Source organism: Fukomys damarensis, unplaced genomic scaffold, assembly GCF_012274545.1.
Source record: "Fukomys damarensis isolate Sample0158 unplaced genomic scaffold, DMR_v1.0_HiC HiC_scaffold_17, whole genome shotgun sequence".
NCBI lineage: Eukaryota > Metazoa > Chordata > Mammalia > Rodentia > Bathyergidae > Fukomys > Fukomys damarensis.
Genome location: NW_022900929.1, coordinates 61257271 through 61277668, shown reverse-complemented (window position 1 = coordinate 61277668; position 20398 = coordinate 61257271). Strand labels below are relative to the sequence as shown.

The 20398-nt window shown below is 36.1% G+C and overlaps 1 protein-coding gene across 1 annotated transcript in view; it reads left to right on the top strand.

Annotated features, from left to right (window-relative positions):
• The window catches only part of Sec23a (Sec23 homolog A, COPII coat complex component), a 55419-nt gene that overhangs the window by 14203 nt on the left and 20818 nt on the right, over window positions 1-20398 (top strand). The window contains exons 7-12 of the mRNA XM_010632646.3: window positions 7418-7576; window positions 9475-9590; window positions 13907-14030; window positions 16052-16132; window positions 17326-17415; window positions 19100-19206. Coding sequence (XP_010630948.1) covers window positions 7418-7576; window positions 9475-9590; window positions 13907-14030; window positions 16052-16132; window positions 17326-17415; window positions 19100-19206 — 677 coding nt within the window. The remainder of the gene's footprint in view (window positions 1-7417; window positions 7577-9474; window positions 9591-13906; window positions 14031-16051; window positions 16133-17325; window positions 17416-19099; window positions 19207-20398) is intronic.

The following is a 20398-nucleotide window of genomic DNA, read 5'->3' as shown; positions in this document are numbered from 1 at the left end:
TTATATATATATATAGAAAAGAAAATATAATCCTTTGTCATTGCAACTTTTCTGCTACTAGAGAATCTTCATATCAAGGTTTAAGATACCCTTTCAAGTGTTTTTCTAGAATTGCTCATTTCCTTTCGATTGTGCTTAGTTGCCCTTTTTTGTAAATTTTCTGAATTCTTTTTTTTTGGTACCAGGGATTGAACTCGGGTCCTTGCACTTGCAAGGCAGGCCACCGAACCGCTGAGCTAAATCACCAGACCCCTATTTTCTGAATTCTTATAAACCCAGAACTGTTTCTAATTTTTTCTTCTCACTTTATTTGTGGTTGGGTGGCTCTGGAGTCTAGGCTCAAAATAATCTTTATTTAGAAATTAGAGCCCCTTCTCTCTAGTATTCTAAAATACAGTTCATTGGTGGTAATTTGATGTAGACTTGTTCTATTTTTTTAGGAAACTTGTTTTTCCTGTTGGATGTTTTTAGATTGTTCTTTTTATAATTTTAGAGTTCAGAAATTTCTCTAGGCTGTGTTCAGGTTTGGTTATTTTTCATTAGTTTGGTTTTCGGTAAGCTCTTTCTATCTGAAGACTTCTGTAATTCTCCAACTTCACTTTTTTTTTGTCTTTTTAGTTCTATATTCAGCTGGACTTCCATATCTTTATATATCCCTTTTTTCTTCTTTATAGTTTTCTTTTTTGCTCCTGTTCCTGGGGTATTTCCTCAATTTTATTTTATTTATCTCTAACCCAGTCTTCAGATGTGGTTTTTCAGTCTTCAGTCCATCTGTGGTTTTTTAATTTTCAATGCTTTTCATTCCAGACACTCTTGGGAGTTTCCACGTTTCTTAGTCACTTTCTTTTTCTCTAGGACACTGTGCCTGACACCCACAATTTAGAAGAGGAGAGGTTTATTTTGGCTCACATTTTGTAGAGGTTTCAGTCCATAGTCACCTGGCTTCAGGGCAGAAGTAGCATGGTAGAAGGGCCTGGCGAAGAAAAGCTGCTCCCCTCCTGAGATCCCTGAAGCAGAGTCAGGGGAAGAGCTGGAAGGGAAATACCGTCTTCTGGGTCACACCCATGGTGACCGCATCTTTCAGCCAGACCCAACCTGCTAATAGCAAATCAGCTATAATGTCCTTGTAATGCAGTCACCTTCCAAAGGTTTGTGCCTGTGACCCCATCAGGATTTTGGGGGGCATCTTGATATAAATCATCACAGTTGTCATGCTTGTTGTGAGATCTGTTATAAATGTATCTTCTGTATCTCCCAGTTTATCCAGTTTCTGTGCTAAAAACCTTCTCCAGGCACATGTCGTACTTTCCACAGATCAGGATCTGATGGCAGGATCTGTCATTAGTGCTTGTACCTAGAGTACAGATATGCACTCTGTCTTCCTTGGCTCATTTCTGCTTTTCTGTTTATGTCTTTTAAAATAAATTCTATTTGGAGCTTTTCATGTATATTTCCCTGAGAAGATCTAACTTACTTTTGATTTCTGGGATTTATATAACATATATATTAATAATATTTATTTCTGATTTTTTTTTGCTTATCCAGTATGGTCTTTTGTTTGAATTTCTCAAAATTTGTGGTCTACTGATAGCATACTTTCTAATCTTTCAATTTTATTTACTTTTTTCAATTTTTATTTATTTTTGGTACTGGGGATCGAACTCGAGACCTTGCGCTTGTGAGGAAGGTGGTGGAACCACTTCAATTTTTATTTTTATTGGTACATGTATGTAGTACCTAATGATCATGTTCCTTCTGGGGAGTTGGTACATGTACATAACATATCTCATTTCTTTTCTCATCCCATTTCCTACTCTTTCTGTCTTCCCTTCATCTCTTGCCTTGCTATTTCCTAAAGATCTATTGCCCTACTTCCTGTTAACTATTTTTTATTTGGTGCATATAATTTTGGGTTTCTTGCAAGGGAAACCTTCAGTATTTAAGATTGTGTATCTGATTTATTTCACGTAACATTATGGTCTCAAGGTGCATCGATTTTCCTACAAATGACACAAGCTTATCCCTCTTAATGGTAGAGTAATACCCTACCACATAAATATAAATTCCACATTTTCTTTACCCATTCATCTACTGATAGACGTACAGGCTGCTTTCAAGAGTTAGCTCTCATGAATTTTGCTACTGTAAACATAGGTGTGCATGTGTCATTGTAGTATGGTGTCTGTGACTCTTTTGGGAAGATACACATCAGGGAAATAGCTGGGTTGAGTGGAATTTCTAATTTTAGTTTTTTGAGGAATCTCTATTCTTACTTCTATAGTGGTTGCACTAGTTTACATTCCCACCAGCAATGTAGAAGGTTTCCTTTTCCACCTTTTCCACCCTCACTAGCATTTGTTGTTACCTGCTTTCTTGATGATGAGTCTTTGTGGAGTAAGGTGGTATCTTGTTGTTTTAATTTGCATTTCTCTAATGGTCAGAGATGTTGAACATTTAAGAAAATGTATTTATTGGCCATTTTGTGCTTCTTTTTCTGAGAAATGTCTGTTCATTTCAATTGCCCATTTTTTGATTGGGTCTTTTATTTTAGGGAGGTCTAATTTTTTTGATTATTTGTATATTCTAGATATTTATTTTCTGAGCAATAACTGACAAAAAAATATTTTCCCAGTCTGCAGCATGTCTTTTCACTTTGTTGGTTGGTTGTTTCCTTTATGGTGCAGAAGCTTTTTTTTGAGGGGGTACCAGGGATTGAACTCGGGTCCTTGCGCTTGGAAGGCAGGCCACCGAACCAGTGAGCTAAATCCCTGGCCCGGTGCAGAAGCTTTTTAATTAGATAGGATCCCATTTATTGATTCGTAATGTCATTTCTTGTGGTGTTGTTTATTTTTTTTTTTTTTTTTTTGGTACTGGAGATCAAACTCAGGACCTTGTGCTTGTGAGGCAGGCAGCAGAACCACTGAGCAAAATTTCCGGCATTGTGGTGTGTTTCTTGATGTGTTTCTTGTGTTGGTTCTGTTCAGAAAGTCCTTGCATACATCTGTGTCTCCAAGAATTTTACCCATTTTATCTTCTAGGAGATTAAATGTTTCTGTTTTAGCATTTGGATCTTTGATCCATTTTGATTTTACTTTAGTACATAGTGGAATATATGGGTCTAGATTAGATCTTCTACATGTGCACAGCCAGTATTGCAAGCATCACTTATTAAATAAAGAAGCTATACTGTGACACTGAACTTAACTGCGTTCATGAACTTGTTCCAAAGTTCTGGGGAAAATGGCCATGCTTGTGTTTGTGCAAAAAAGGTGGCCTCAGTCTTGTTGGTTACCCATTGCTGAGTCCGCAAACAAAAACAAAATTTTGCCAAATGTTTCTATTTATGAACCAGATTGCGAGCAAAAGTGTTCGAGAACCAAAATACCACTATATTTCCTCCTGTGCTTTTGGCCTCTTTGTCAAAGATCAGATAGCTGAATGTGCCTTGGGTTGTTTCTGCATCCTTTAGTCTGTTTTTCTGTTCCATTGATCCACATGTCTGGTTTTCTCCAATACCATTCTGTTTTTAACAGTGTAGTTTTGTAATATAACTTTGTATGTGAGATTCTGGTGGAGCCACTGAGCTACATTTCTAGCCCTGCTTTTGTTACACAGGATTGCTTTTGCTCTTTGAGGAGTCTTCTGGTTCCATGTGAATTTTCTTTTATTTAAAACATTTTTTGAGGGGAGTTTTAGACAGGGTCTTGCTATGTAGTTCAGGCTGTCCTCGAGCTCACTGTGTAGCCCAGGCTGGCCTCAAACTCACAGCGATCCTCCTGTGTCAGCCTCTCAAGTGCTTGGATTATAGGCGTGTGTCCTCTCCCCTGGCTTCCATATGAATGTTAGGGTTATTTCTCTATATATTCTGTGAGAAATGCTGTTGGTATTTTGCTTGGGATTGCATTAAACCTCTCTATCAGTTTGGAAGTATGCCCATTTTGACAAAACTAGTTCTGCCTGTCCAGGAACAGGGGATATTTTTCCATTTTTTTTTTTTGTTTTGGCTTCTTTTTGAGATAGGGTCTCACTATAGAGACTGACCTGGAACTCACTATGTAGCTCAGGCTGGTCTTGAACTCACAGCGATCCTCCTGCCTCAGCCTCCTCAGTGCTGGGATTACAGGCATGTGCCACCACGCCTGGCTATTTTTCCATTTTCTGATGTCCTCTTCCATCTCCTTTTTCAAGGTATTGTATTTTTCAGCATTGCAGAGGTCTTTCAGTTCCTTGATTAAGTTAAATATTAAGTATTTAATATTTTTTAATGCTATTGTGAATAGTATTATCTGTTTGCAACCTTTTCATGGACTCTTAATTCTTTCCTAAGATGGTCAGATGGTCATTCATGTTTTGTATAGTTTTGTTTAGCTTAGCTAGCTTTTTATTAGTGTCTTCTGTAAACTTGATGAATTTTTTTTTTTTTTTTTTTGGTACCAGGGATCTAACTTGGGTCCTTGAGCTTGTGAGGCAGGCGGCAGAACCACTGAGCTAAATCCCTGGCCTTTGATGATTATTTTAATAAGCCCATTTCCTGTTTCTTCTTTGAGCTTGCTGAGTACTTCATTGGTCCTTTTTTTTTGGTACCGGGGATCGAACTTGGAACCTTGTGCTTTTGAGGCAGGCAGTAGAACCACTGAGCTAAATCCCTGGCCCCATTGGTCCTTTTTTTTTATTCCTTCTGTTAGCTTTTTGAATAATTTGGCTGTGTGTGTTTTGATTTCTTCCTCCTTGATACCTCATGTATCAGCTTTGGGGGACTTGGCAGTTGTTGGAAACATTTTGGTGTTATGTCCTCTTATGTTTCTATTGTGTTTGTTTTTTTGTGTGAGGTCTGTTCCTTGATTATAGTGAAAGACTGCCACTAGTATGGAGACCTCTTTAGTGTCTGCTTTTTAGTGATGCACTCTGGGCATGGCTAACTATGAGCCTTTCTTCTGTCCCAAGATCCTATCACCTCATTCTATTTGGGAGCATAGGTAACAGAGGATTTGGCCCATCACCCAATTTAGGAATAGGTAGCAGTATTATTAATTACAAAAGGAAATCCAGATATTAGTCTACAGAAAAAGCCCATAATAGCAACAACTATGCCACCTTGGCAGTAGCAATACAAGCAGCAATACTAAGTGTTCAATACACATTGGATATTGACACAACCTGTAAATCAGTATTATAACACCTTTAATTATAGAAAAGAGATCTATAATTATAGTGTACTAAAAGAAATAAAAAAATTGATATATAGCCAGGCATGGTAGTGCATGCCTATAAATCCCTGCCCTTAAGAGGCTGAAGCAAGAGGATCACTGTGAGATTGAGGCCAGCCTGGGTTACATAGTGAGTTCAAGGCTAATCGGAACTACATAGGAAGACCCTGTCTCAAAAAATGAAGCAAAACAAAACAGAAAAATTGACATACAGTAAATAGCTACTAAAGGCAACTATACCTCCACTAACAATAGAACTGTATACAATAGTAATACCATAGGGTTACCTATGTAAATATTCATAAAACTTAATGGTTATATTAGTAATGACAAAGAGGGTGGGAACTGGAGAGTGAAAAAAGTAGAATTTGAAAAATTAATCAATGGAAAATGAAAAGCAAATGAGAAAAATGAGGTAAAGGCTCCTATTCAAGAGTAAAAGAAAGCTAGTGACATAAATGTAACAAAAGAACAAACAAGAGAAAGAAAACAGCAAAACAAAGAAAAAAAGAAGGAAAAAGGAATTAAAAGGAGAAAAGAAAAGAAAGAAAAACAAGAAAAAGACAAAAAGGAGAAAAAGACCCCTCCAACCTTAAAAACCAATGATGGAAAAAGAAAGAAAAAATTTAAGTAAAAAAAAATTCTCCTGTATTTTTGAATGAGTGGTTTTTTTCTAGAATCTGCAGTCTTGGAACCCAGCAAGTCATGCTTTTCTCTACCTAGCTTTACAGTTTGTGAGCTCATGAAGTGCCCCCTTGCTTCAGAGGGCCCTCTGTCTGTACACTGCAGGCAGTGGCAACTGTCCTAGCCGAGTTGTGTGCTTGCTCACTTGGTAGGTGGGGAAGGCACTCAGAGCATTGGTTGGTTGGTTGGGTGTAGGCGGCAGGGGGCTGGGTGTTCAAACAGACTATTGGATCTGATACCAGCAATTTAGATCCAGGCACCTCTCAGGCCTGGTTTCTTACCACAGAGGCTGGGTCAGTGTCCTCCACCTGACCTAAATTTCTTGTGTGTCTGTGCAGCCTGCACCTTCTTCACAGCTGTCCTCTGTGGCTCTGTCTCACCCAGTCACTGTCAAAGGTAACACTGGAAACCTTGGTTGTAGTTGTTCTGTGGCTTACTCTTGACCCCTCTGGCCTCCCTTAGCCTTAAACCCTCTCTGGTAATATGGCAGTATTGCACTGTGTTTTCTTCAACTCGTGCCTCTCATGAAGGGGAGTCACTTTTGGAATAAAACACCAAGCTGTTTTTGTAGTTTATAACTGCCATGGACTTCTCTTGGGACCAGTGCCCTGAAGGCCAGATCCATTATTTCTCCCTTGAGCTGCTGATTCCCTGCGGCTTACCTTCTGTCTCAGGGAGATGGCCTTGTCCATCATCAGGATGGTCAGTTGGCTGGTGCCTCTGCTAACTGGTGCCAAGGGGAAACCAAACACAGAATGGCCTTGAAGTTGGTGTCTGGTTGCAGCCAGGCCACAAAATCCACAGTCTTGGAGTTAGTCACCAGGGCTTTATTTCTTTATTTATTTTTTAAATGATACCTTTTCTTTCATTTCACTGGCATCATGGGAGGAAGGAGAAGTAGATTGGAGTACTCAACTGGTGAACTTCAATGTATATATCGTGGTGACACTTTAAACATAGAGAGAAAACAATAAATGGATGGGGATATATGTTGGTGGTAGAGCAGTTGCTAGCTAGCATGCATGAGGTCCTTAGTTTGCTTCTCAGCAATGTCCCACAAAAAAGAAAAAAAAAAAGAGGAAAACAATAACTATAAAGAGAAGATGCCTTTTCCCCCCTCTCCTCTCTATTTAGAACTAGTTAGGCTAGAGAAAGGTTCTTGTTTGTAGGGATTAGGTTTATAGATTATTTAAAAATCAGGTATGCAGTTCTATTTAGGATTTTAAAGTTGTGTAGACACCTTGTTTTAAACATCATTTTAGGGCTGGGGATTTAGCTCAGTGCTGCCGATGCCTGCCTTGCAAGTGCAAGGTCTTGAGTTTGATCCCTGGTACAAAAAAAAACCCAAACCAAAACAAGACAACAACAAAAAAACAGATTTCTAAACATCATTTTAAATGTTTGATTATTTTATTGCTTAGAAATATATGCTTTCCTCTTTTCTAGAAATAATCTACCAGAAAGATATAACCATATGTCTTTTGTTTTCCTTTAAATTCTTGTGATACATTTCTTTTTTCCAATAGTGCACTTTTCCCAACACTGGTGCTCGTATCATGATGTTCATTGGCGGCCCTGCCACCCAGGGACCTGGCATGGTGGTTGGAGATGAACTGAAGATACCTATAAGATCATGGCATGACATTGAAAAGGACAGTACCAAATACGTAAAAAAGGGAACTAAGGTAATTTTAATTTTTCAACCCTTTTACCATACTGGAAAGCAGGTATTCATTTGTTTAAAGAAGAGTGTAAACTGTTTTTCTGCCCACTGATAATCATGAAGTATGGTACTATAATTGCTATTCAGTATTGGGGAAATATTTCTTTTTCAAGTTGTCAAACTTTTTTGGTTTGAAATATTTAAAAACTTAATTATTAGATTCCAATAGTTATATCTTTAAAGATTCCTCCAGAGAAACTTTCTGTGCCTTTTATTTATTTACTTTTTTGGTACCAGGGATTGAACTCAGGACCTTGTGCTTGCAAGGTAGGTGGCAGAATCACTGAGCTAAATCCCTGGCCCCGTGCCTTTTAAAATATTCACAAAATATCTCTCTCATCAGGAATAGTTTTTCTTGTTTTCTCATGAGGCATCCTCTACTGTTTCCCCTAGATGTATGCCTATTGTTCATAGTTTGAGCAGTCCATCATTTTCTTATAAGTTATTTTCTGTCATCTAACTACTTTTGGGGGGCTTGTGCAGTAAATTTCACTAATGATGTCTCTTTATATTGGTTCTGCTTAAAATGTTCCTGTTAAAAATACTCTTTTAAAGAGTTCACAATTTTAGCTTGGTTGTACTGTATTATAATTTTTAAAAATTAATTTTATTGGTACACTTTTGATATATATAATAATCACATTCATCATAGGGAGTTTGTACCTTTGCATAATATATCTTTTTTTTAAATGAGAAAATAGCTGTAGTTGCATTGATGCCTCATAATCATGATAAAACTGAAGCAAGATAATAACATTTAAGTGGTTAATATATATAGGAAAGCCACAGAGTATAATTTTCAAACACAGTATTGCTCCTTTTTCCCTCTCCTCCAATAAAAAGAAAAAAGAAAGAAAAAGTCATCTAGGGTAAAGAGCAAGATGAAATCAAAATTGGCAGCTCAATGAATGCTTAAAGTTCAGAAAATTGGTTCTGTAACTATGCATAATATATCTTGATTCTTCTTTTATTCCCATTCCACTCCCCTCCCTTCAATCTGTCTTCCCTTCTTTATTTACAAAAACTTTGTTTCCATTTTTTCCTTCTATTCTTTTTTTTCCTTTACCTTGTATTATAATTTTTCAGTAGTAGTTGTTTAAAAAAAAAAACTAGGCATGATGATGCATGCCTGTAATCACAGCTATTCAGGAGGCTGAGGCATGCCAGTGTGGGCAGCTTAGTGAGAACCTGTATAAAAATAAAAATAGCAAAAAAGGACTGGGGCTGTAGCTTAGGGATAGAGCAATTTTCTAACATGTATAAGTGCCTGGGTCCAGTCTCCAGTACCGCTAGAAAAAAAAGTAATTAATGACAGATAATTTTTGTCACAGTGAATATTTTTTTTCTTCTGGTTAATTTCCTCTTAATGCTTGGGATTTTTCTTGGTTAGAGCTACAAAACAGTGTTTTACATATGCTTATCTTAATGCTTTTGGCAGTGTCTGTTTTTGGATATTTTTGTTACTTAAATATGGACTTAGCCAGGAAAAGAGTTCTGTGTTGCTCTTCTGTGTTTATATTTGAAAAGCAAGATATTCACTGTGCTATTTAAATTTTCTGTCACTTAGAGGTTCATTCAGAAATAATGGCTTTTAAGTAAAAGTGTAGGAAAATGACACGTTTGTAGAAGTTACCGTATCTTTTTTTTTTGGTATTGATAGTGTAATTCAGGACCTTGTGCTTGTAAGGCAAGCGTGGTGCCACTGAGCTAAATCCTTGGCCTTCTTACTGTATCATTTTTATAAGACATAGCAAATTAAGAGCAAATCATATTTAAATTATGAATTACTTTTTAGTCTTAAATTAGATCTGATTTATGCAATGATTAAGCTTTTATTTTAATTTTTAAAATCTTTTATAGCATTTTGAAGCATTGGCGAATCGGGCTGCTACCACTGGCCATGTTATTGACATCTATGCCTGTGCATTAGATCAGACAGGTCTCCTGGAGATGAAATGCTGTCCCAACCTTACTGGGTACGTATTTAACTTTTTTACAGTTTTTGCAATTATAAACTAATAATGGCAGTTTACAAATACAAACCAATAATGACAATTTAGGTACAAAAATAACATCATCTTACCCTGTCAGGGGAATATCTGTTAGCAGTTTTGATGTTTCTTCTGTAAAATTCTCTTTAAATATTATTTCAGAATATTGAATTACAAAGGCAAAAGTTCTTATAAAGCTGATTTTGATATTCTGAAGCCATGGTTTCATTTTATTATTTAAGAGCATCTTTTTGTGTGTGTGGTTCTTGGGATTGAACCCAGGGCCTGCACATGCTAGGCCAATGGTCTGCCGCTCAGCTATACCCCCAGCCTGTTAGCAACGGTAGTTTTGATATGTGAATTCATACATCATAAAATTTACCTATTTAAAATGTTCAGTGTGATGGTGTGTAGTGTATTATTCTTTGCCTGAAAACCACTGAAATATAACTAAAACATTTTTATTAGCCTAGAGAGAAACTCTACCCATTAGTAGTAACTATTTCTCCCTTCCTCTTTCCCTTACTCTCTCAACCCTAGGCAACCTATAATACTTATTTTGGATTTTTTAAATAAATGGAGCAATACTATATTGACTTGTTTTACTCATCATGATGTTTTTAGGGTTCATCTTTAGGATGTACCATTACTTCATTTCTTTTATTGCTGAATAAAAAGTGAAACATGGGTTCAACTTATTATTTAATACTATTCCATTATATGGATACATCACATTTAATCCATTAACTAATGAACATTTCATTACCACTTTTTGGCTATTTTGAATAATGCTACTTTGAATATATGTGTAAGGTTTTATGTAGACATTATGTTTGTATTTTTCTTAGGTATATACCTAGAAATGGAGTTGTTGGGTCCTGTGATAATCTGTGCTTAACATTTTGAAGTAGAGCTGGGTATACTGGCAGGCACCTGTAATTCCAGCATTTGGGAGGCTGAGGCAGGAAGATCACCTAAGTTCAAGGCCAGCATGGGATACCTAGTGAATTCAAGGCCAGCCTAGAATATGTAGTGAGATTTTGTCTCAAAAAGCCAAAACAACCCAAGAAAGCTCCAAACTAAGCCAAAACAAACCAAAAGAAACAAAAAATCATTTTGAAGTACTTTGAAACTTTTTTTCCAAAGTTACTGCATCACTTTACATCCCCACTACCCAAGTGTGGGGATTCCGGTTCCCACACTCTTACCAACACTTGTTATTGTCTGTCTATTATAATAGCTATACTTGTAGGTATGAAGTAGTATTTTGTTGAGGATATGATTTGCTTTTCTCTGAAGACTAATGATGTTAAACATTTAAACAGTTTGTTAGCAGTATCTGTTTGCAGCCCATAATGATTACATTCATTTTGGGGAGTTGGTCATACTGGATACATATGGAGTCTTGCTAAGCTTTACTCCCCACTCTCCTCCCTGCCTTCCCTTCTTGAGAGCTGCCTTTTTTCCCACAAAGTCAATCCCTCTGTTTCTTCTCACCTCACTTTTATTTTTCTCTTTAAGTTTTTTTATAATCTGGGGTCCTCATATAAGAGAAAATATGTGATTTATAACCCTGTGTCTGATTTATTTCACTTAGCATTATGGTTTCAAGGTGGATCTATTTTCCTACAGATGATTCAAATTTATCCTTAAGGCTGAGGAGAACTCAAGTGTACTTCTTTTGAGAAGTGTCTAATAATTTCAGTTGCCTGTTTTTTGATTAGGTCTTTTATTTTGAGGGGGCTATCTTTTTTTTTTTTTGGTACTGGGGATTGAACTCAGGACCTTGTGCTTGCAAGGCAGGTGGTAGCACCACTGAACTACATCCCCGGCTCTTGAGTTCTTTATATATTTTAGATGTTAGTTCTCTGTCTGAGGAGTAGCAAAATTTTTTACTATTCTGTAGGTTGGTTTCCTTTGCTGTGTAGAAGCTTTTTAATTTGATATATCATTTGGTTCATGATATTACTACTTGTGCAGTTGGGCTCTGTTCAGAAAGTCTTTTCCTATGCCTGTGACTTTTAGAGTTTTATCTATTTCTAGGAGACTCAATGCTTCTGTTTTTGTATTTAGATCATTGATCCATTTTGATCTGATTTTAGTACAGGGTGAAAGATAAGGTACCTAGATTCTTTCTTTTGCTTTTTTTAAAAGAGGCTTTTTCTCCAGTGTATGTTTGTGACCCCTTTATCAAAACTCAGCCAAGTGTGCCTGGGGTTGTTCCTGCATCCAGAATTCTTTCTCACTGGTCAAAATGTCTATTTTTGTGCCAGTACCATGCTGTTTTTAGTACTGTAGCTTTGTAGTATAATTTGAAATCCAAAAATATAATGCCTATTGCTTTGCTCTTTTTGCTCAGGATTTCTTTGGCTCTTCTGGTTCTGAGCATTTGATATGTTGTTGATTATAGTGTAACATAAATTGTGATAGATGATATGTACGTAAATGTAGAAAAATCTGAATCTACAAACTATTAGAATTAATATGGGAACCTATCAAGGTTTCTGGATCTAAGTCAGTATACAAAGTACAACTAGATTTTTATAACAGAAAGCAAAATTTACAAGGATAAAATCTATAAAAGCACCTGAGATGACATTTTGCAACTTTTATTAGCATCCAAAGTAAAATTACTATGAATTACTCCACATCAACTTTTGTTCTTCTATTTTAATTTTTTTTTTCTTACCAGGGATTGAACTCAGGCCCTTGTGCTTGTGAGGCAGGCAATGGAACCACTGAGCCAATCCCCGGCCCTGCCTATTTTAATTTTTGTTTGTGTCCTTTTTTTCTGTGTATTGTACTGGGAACTTGACCCAAGGAATACTGAGCTACAGTAACCCTGACCCTTTTTATTTATTATTATTATTTTTTTACTTTAGAGAGAGGGTTTCTCTAAGTTGCCCAAATCAGCCTAAACTTGCTGTCCTAGCCTCCTGACTAGGAAGGATGATGGGTATGTGCTTCAGTGTCTGGCCTTTTATGTTGTTTTATTGTATCTTTTATTATTATTTAAAAAGTTCTTAAACATTAAAAAAGTATGAGCATTTTTGTGTAAATATTTATGTGTATATCCTTTTTATATAAACAGTGAAATACTCTACATGTCTTTTCCCACTTGTGTTTTTCACTTTATCCTGGAAATATGTCTGCAGCAGTCTTACCACTCCATTATGTGGATGTACCATACATATTTTATCCTCTAAGAGATGGTCATTTGGGATGTTTTCAATTTTTTTGTTATTACAAATAGTGCTTCATTGAATAACTTTATGCATTTATTTTGCTTTTTGTTTTTGTTTTTCCAGTGTGGAATCTTTGTGAGATAATATCTTTAGTAATTTGGGACATAGATTCCTGATAGTGAGGTGGCTGGATTGTAAAGAAAATGAGTGTGTAATTTTGATATTTTTAGTTTCCTCTGCAGTAGGGTTGCACTATTCATGCATTCCTCTAGCAACAGACGAGGGTGTCCGTTTTTCAGAGCTTTAGCAATGAAATGCATTGTGAAGCTGTGACTTGTGCTGATCTGTTAGAGACTAAATGATATCTCAGAATAGTTTTAATTTGGAAGTTAGTGGCTTTTAAAACATTTTTTTAAATTAAAAAGGCAAGTATATGCCTACTGAAAGAAATGTAGACATTGTATAAGTGCAGGAAGTCAAGATGTCCCTTAATACCCCTTTGTTCTCATGCACTGGATGTGACACACACATATACTGCCCACACATACACTTTTTTGGGAGGGGTTTGAGGCAGGGTTTTGCTACGAATTTCAGGCTGATCTTAAACTCACTATATAGCCTAAGCTGGTCTTGAGCTCACAGCAACCTTGCTGCCTCAGCCTCAGAGTACTAGATATACAGGTGTGGCCACCAGGTTTTTAAGAATGAAAATGACTACTGTAAAATGGGAGAATTGGGAGGCAGGAGCAGGAAACCAGGAGGCAGAAGCAGTAGAGACACATTTATCACCATATTGCCTTTTGTATCTTTTGAATTTTATGGTGTGTGGGTATATTAGTATCTAAGCAGAATTTAAAATTACCGAGACCAAATGCTAGTATTAGGGGCATTTATATGTCTTCAGAATTGAGATTATTTGTAAGATGAGGATATTTAAAAAAATTAATAATAATATATAATATTTTGGGAAATATGTATCTTAATATGTATTTAAAATTTGTATTTTAAGAGAAAAAAATTTGTTGGTATCTGGGGAAGTGATTTGTTTTTCTGCTAACACATGAACTAGGCAATTGTCATATATCTTATACGGTGTGTTTTGTTCTTCCTATGCAGAGGATACATGGTAATGGGTGATTCTTTCAACACTTCCTTATTCAAACAAACTTTTCAAAGAGTCTTCACCAAAGATATGCAAGGACAATTTAAAATGGGCTTTGGCGGGACATTAGAAATAAAGGTAAGAAACTTGACTTATGTGGGATATGTTTGTCAGGAGATAAATTTGTAAATAATTTTGAAATATTATACTTCAAATCCAATATATGCTTTAAAAATAGTGGTTATTTTATACTGAAACTTTATGTTAGAAATTTGTTCAGCAAAAAGGTCTTTCATTAAATGTACAGTGAGACTTTATTTGATTATTTCTGAATAACTTAGAAAAATAGAATTTTATAGGTAAAATTTCTTTTAACTATGTATATTAGGTTTAATTTTTTTGTGTTTTATCTTTTTAGTGTTAATGTTTTATTTTTGTACTAGATTATTTTAATGGCAGAAATTATCTAACAAGAGGAAAGTATTCTGTGTCATTAGGAGGAAACTTTCATGATTGAAATGACATAAGAAAGTTTTGTGCTTAGTTGTTATTTTACAACACTATCATTCATTTCAGATTTGGATTTTAAAAAGCCGTAGGCTTTGGTGTTAGGCACCTGTGCATTACAAGCACACTGATTTTGAATTTGCATTAAGTACTTCATATTAATCATGTTATTTTATTGGATACTTGCTATGTACCCATCATCGTGCTAGGAAATTACAGAGATGTCAAGGCAAATATAGGGTAGAGGTCTTGTTACAGAGAATCTTAGTCTTGTTAGACAAAACTTACATGTGACAGAGTGAAACAATAATAAATACAAAGGCTGATTAAAAATACAGTATGTTTAAATAAAAATTACAGTAAAAGATACGTTGCAATTAATCTTTCTGAAAATACTGTCCATCACATTGAAAATGTTTATTTCATTCATGCCACTTTCTGAAGCAGGTCCCCCGCCACTCCCTGGTACTAGGAATCTAACTGGTCCTTGCACTTGCAAGGCAGGCAGTGGAGCCCCTGAGCTAAATCCCTGGCCCTTCTGAAGCAGTTCTTACATGAGGTGTGATCAAAACATACTGCTGCCTACTGCCATCCAAAGTAAAGGCAGGCTTGTGAAAACATTACTATATGTCTTCATCCACCTACTTCACTGGCTCTAGCACCATGTGATTTCTGTCTTTTCCCCAAAGTCAAAATGACTGAAAGTAAATGTTTTGAGTCAGTTTTGGACAATAAGTCAGCCATGACAGTGTAACTAAAGACACTCATGAAAGAAGACTTCCAGAATGGCTTCAGAAAGTGGCAAGAATGATGGGACAAGTGTGTTGAAAGTGGAGAGGGGCAGTATTTTGAAGATGATTCATGACAGTATGTCTGTTACTGTAATACATTTTCAAAAGTTATTCACAATATTTTTCAACCATGTCTTTTAATAATAAAAGTTCTGTAAAAGTATAGGGAAGAAAAACAAGGGGTATGTAGGACACAATTTATCCCAGAGGAAAGGCAGAGAGGTGAGAATCAAAATATTTGAATGCCCAGTGAGAGTGCATGGTTTACATTGGAAAATAAGAGAAATAGGGCTAATGTAGTTTGGAGATGAGTATGTCTGCAAAAGTCAGTGTAGGGTTAACAAATAAGCATGTGTTAGATAAGATTCATCTGAAAATGGTATTCAGGGTATGCCAGGAAAAATAATCTCAAATAAGAAAATGAAAAGTAGGCTTCTAAGTATTTTAGATAGACGCTAATGTGATAGCTTCAATTTTGGGGGCAGTAGGAACTGGATAGAGACCAGTTTTGAAGAAAGATTTATCTGTGGGAGGAAAAATAGAAAATGATGGCTCAGGTTTTTCATTAAGGTGTGTGATTTTTGAGTATGGTATGAGTTTGAATTCAGGGTAGGATTTCCAAGTGGAGACCTTCTATGGGCTGATGGAACTAGAAGATTAAAATTAAATTAGGGCTAGATTTTAAATTTTGGAGTTATCAGCATAGAAATAGTCACTGAATAATTACTTTTAAATGTTACTATATTTTCTTGGCTATTGAGTTTCAAATATGGAATAATATCTTATACCCTTAAATACTTAAAGTTGAACATTTGAACTGACCTCTGAAGAAACCAAATATGCTATATTTTTATTTTTCAGACCTCAAGGGAGATAAAAATTTCAGGGGCTATTGGACCTTGTGTGTCTCTCAATTCTAAAGGACCCTGTGTGTCTGAAAATGTAAGTCATTCTTATTCTAGAAAGAAAATACAGTTAATTCTCAGGACAGCACCAACAGAGACCTTCTGTTCACATAATTGTATGGGCTCTTTCATGTGGTTTAGCTTCATTGGTATAATTCTCTTTGTGGTTGATCTTTTCTTACCGGCTCCTAAATGAAAACTTTTGTATTATTCTGAGTCATCTATTTTTTATGCCTACGCTATTCCTTGCCCCAGTATGCCTTAAAACATTTTTATAATTTGGAGATTTGGAGACTTCTGAAAGTCAAACTTCCAAATGGATTTTTGTTACCAGAATGTCCAACAGAATAACCAAATTAGCCATGTTTAAGTTTCAATTCCTTTCTTCCACTTTATCCCATTTGTAGAGGTGGAATGCACTCCAGAAATGTAGAATCATGTCTCTGTAGAGAGGACAGTGGGCACATGACACAAGGTGGATAATCAGCTCCAAAAATGACAAAGTTACAATGTTGATTTTAAGCGGTTTGCATGGTGAAGATCTATATTTAATATTTCTAGGAATAGCTGTGATAATTCTGATCCAGAGGACCTGTTCATATATGCATATATTATATATTAAAGCAATATCTCTTTACACAGATCAAATACTTGGATAGAGAGATAAAGTTAGAAGCTGGGTATGATGGCACACACCTTTAATCCCCGCTACTCAGGAGCCAGGCAGGAGCAATCACAAATCTGAAGCCAGCCCAGGCGACTTAGCAAGACTCTCAAAAAATAAAATAAGGCTGGTGATGTAGTGCAGTAGGAGAGTGCTTCCCTGGGATCAATCCTGTACACCTCCCTTCGCTGTAATAATGTTGTTGTGAACACTGCATTAAATGGCATATGCTTTTTTTGAACCTTAATTGAATTATTCATTTTATTAGTAATAGAATGGCATACGCTTTTAAAGACTATAATATGAAGATGTAGTATCAGTACCTTTTAATTTATTTAACAAAATTTTGTTTTATCTTAAAATCTTGTTAGGAAAAATTGTATAATTTTATTTCATGATATACCATATGACTTTAAGGAATTTTAAGCTTTTCATTGAATTGGTTTGAAATCGGAAAAGTGCTTTCTCTTACTGGAAGGTTTTTTTTTTTTTTTCCTCCTTAATAGCTATTATACTAATAATGAAGTGCTTTGGTTTTGAAACATACACTGTATTTTATCTTACAGGAGATTGGAACAGGTGGCACTTGTCAGTGGAAGATATGTGGACTCAGTCCTACTACAACCCTAGCCATATATTTTGAGGTTGTTAATCAGGTATGACTTCCATTATATAAATATTAAAAAGGTAAACAAGACCATGCATATTTCATTTGAATTTTAGGATTGTTTTTTCTAGTTCTCTGAGGAATGTGTGTTTTGATAGGGATTGCAATAAATCTGTAGATTGCTTTGGGTAATGTGGACTTTCCAGCAATACTGATTGCTCTAATCTGCGAACACATTTGTTTTGTTTTTTTAATCAGTGTTTTATAATTCCCATTGTAGAGATTTGTCATCTCTTTAAACTTACTCATAGGTACTTTGTTTGTAGCTATTGTAAATGGGATTGCCTTCCTGATTTCTATTTTTCTGTTTTTGATGCTTCTAGGGATTGAATCCAAAGGCTTGCTTATGCTGGGCAAGCACTCCATGACTGCGCTACAACCCAACCTTTGGTTCTTATTTTGCATAATTTGCTTTTCATGTATAGCAATGCTACTGATTTTTTGTTTTGTTTTTGTTTTGTTGGACAGGGTCTTCCTATGTAGTTTACTGTGTAGCCCAGGCTGGCCTTGAACTTGTGATAATCATACTGCCTCAGCCTCCTGAGTGCTGGGGTTATAGGCATGCACCGCCTCACCTGGCCTGATTTTTTTGTTTGTTGGATTTTTTCTTTTTTGAGGTGCTGGGAATAGAACACAGGACCTTGCACATGCTAGGCAAGTTATCTATCATTGAGCTACATTCTCAGCTTTTTATGTTGGTTTTGTATCCTACAATATTATTGAATTTCTTTGTCGGTTCTAATAGCTTTTGTTTGGAGTTTTCTATGTAGGGGAAAGATCATGTCATTTGCAAATAGTGACAATGTATTTCTTTCTCTTGCCTGATGCCTCTAGCCAGGACTTCTAGTATTATGTTGAATAAAAGTGGTGAAAATGAGCACCTATCTTATTCCCCATCACAAGAAAGCTTTCAGCTTTTCCCCATTCAGTGTAATGTTAACTGTAGGGTGTTTGTGTATGGCCTTTATTATGTTGAGGTTACTTCTGTATTTAATTGGTGCAGCCCTTTTATCATAAAAGGATGTAGAATTCTATCAAATGCCTTTTCTGCATTCATTGACATATGACTTTGTACTATGTTCTGTTGATGTTTATAATTTTTATTCATTTGCTTATGTGCTTTTTATTTGTATTCATTTGCTTATGCCAATCCATGCGTTTCTGGGAAGGACCCCACTTGGTCCTGTTAAATAATCTTTTTAAAGGGACTGGGCATTTTCGCTCATTGGTGCCGCCACCTGCCTCGCAAGCATAGGTCCCGAGTTTGATCCCTGGAACCCCTACCCAAGTCTTTTTAAGGTGCTGTTGAATTTGGGTTGTTCATATTTTGTTGAGGACTTTTGCATCTGTGTTCATCAGGGATATTGGTTTGTAGTTTTCTGTTTTTTTTTTTTGTCCTTGTTTGGGTTTCATATCAAGGTATAATGTTGGTCTGAATGATTTTGGAAGAATTCCCTCTTCAATTTTTAAAAATAATTTGAGCATACCTATATTACTTATTTAAATATTTGATAGAATTTAACAGTGAAATTGTCTGACCTTGGGTTTTTCTTTGATGAGAGACTTTAAATTTTAGAGTAAGTCTATTCATGCTAGAAAATATGTAGTCCATGATTATAGGACAGTAGCACAATAGAGTTTTGTTTAGTTCTTATTCCTTTGTTTTTACACAGCACAATGCTCCAATTCCTCAAGGGGGACGTGGTGCAGTCCAGTTTGTGACCCAGTATCAGCATTCCAGTGGGCAGAGACGCATCCGAGTGACGACCATTGCCAGGAAGTAAGCTGGGTTTGTCAAAGATTTCATTTACATGTCAGATCTATTGTAGGTCTTGCTACCAAGCTGGGTTCCTATGTTGGGTGACATCTGTGTCTAGAAAGTGAACAGAGACCCAGTTTATTTGCTAGAATATTCATTGATAAGAACAGTGAGAGCACCAGACATGGTGGTGCATGCCTATAATCCCAGCACTCTGGAGGCTGAGGCAGGAGGATCCCCACCAGTTTGAGGCCAGCCTGGACTACATAGCAAGATTGTCTTAAAAAAAAAAAAAATGTATTCCAGCTAGGCACATTGGTGCAGACCTTTAGTTCCAGCTACTTGGAAGGCTGAGGCAGAGGATCACATGAGCTGAGGAGTTCAAGACCAGCCTGGGAAACAGTGAAACCCTGTCTCAAAAACTAATACTCCTAAGACACTGTTGAAAATATTTTATTAGAACTTGAGGGGCTAAGGCAGGAGGATCACAAGTTCAAAACCAGCCTGAGCTGTATAGTGAGTTCAAGGCAGACCTATGTCATAATGAGACCCTGTCTCAACACCAAAAAAAAGGAAAAAAAAAAAAAAAAAAAGAGAAAAATTTACCTCATTCCTTTGAGAAAAAATCAAGTATTTTCCTTTAATATGAAATTCACTACCTGTATATACTTAATGATATAGTGTAGTTTGCTTTTCAAATGATGATATTTTCATTTAGTTCATTTGTCTTTAGCCAGCTTCTGCTTTGTGGACTGGATACTGTTAGGAGAGGTTATGAATTCAAAAGGCTTGAGCATACTTGGTTTGCCATATGATGATGTGGAATAGATCAGTCTTTTCTGCTTCTTATTATTTCACCAAGCTGAGATAATTTATACCTGTCAACCGGAAAACATCTAAACATTATTTTTCAAATGAAAGAAAATTAAAGATAGAGGAAGAAGGGGAAAAGAATTTTAAAGATGCTACCACCTAAATTCCCTTGGGATCATTCTTACATGTAAAAATTAGTTCAGTATTTATTTTCAGGAAGTCCGTAAGTGTTGCCAGTCATGCTCAAAATGAGGTACTTTAGAATTAAGATCTACTGGGGCTGGGGATTTAGCTCAGTGGCATTGTGCCTGCCTTGAAGTGCAAGGTACTGAGTTTGATCCTCTACTAAAAAAAAAAAAAAAAAAAATTAGGATCAACTGAAGTATTACAAAACCGTGTT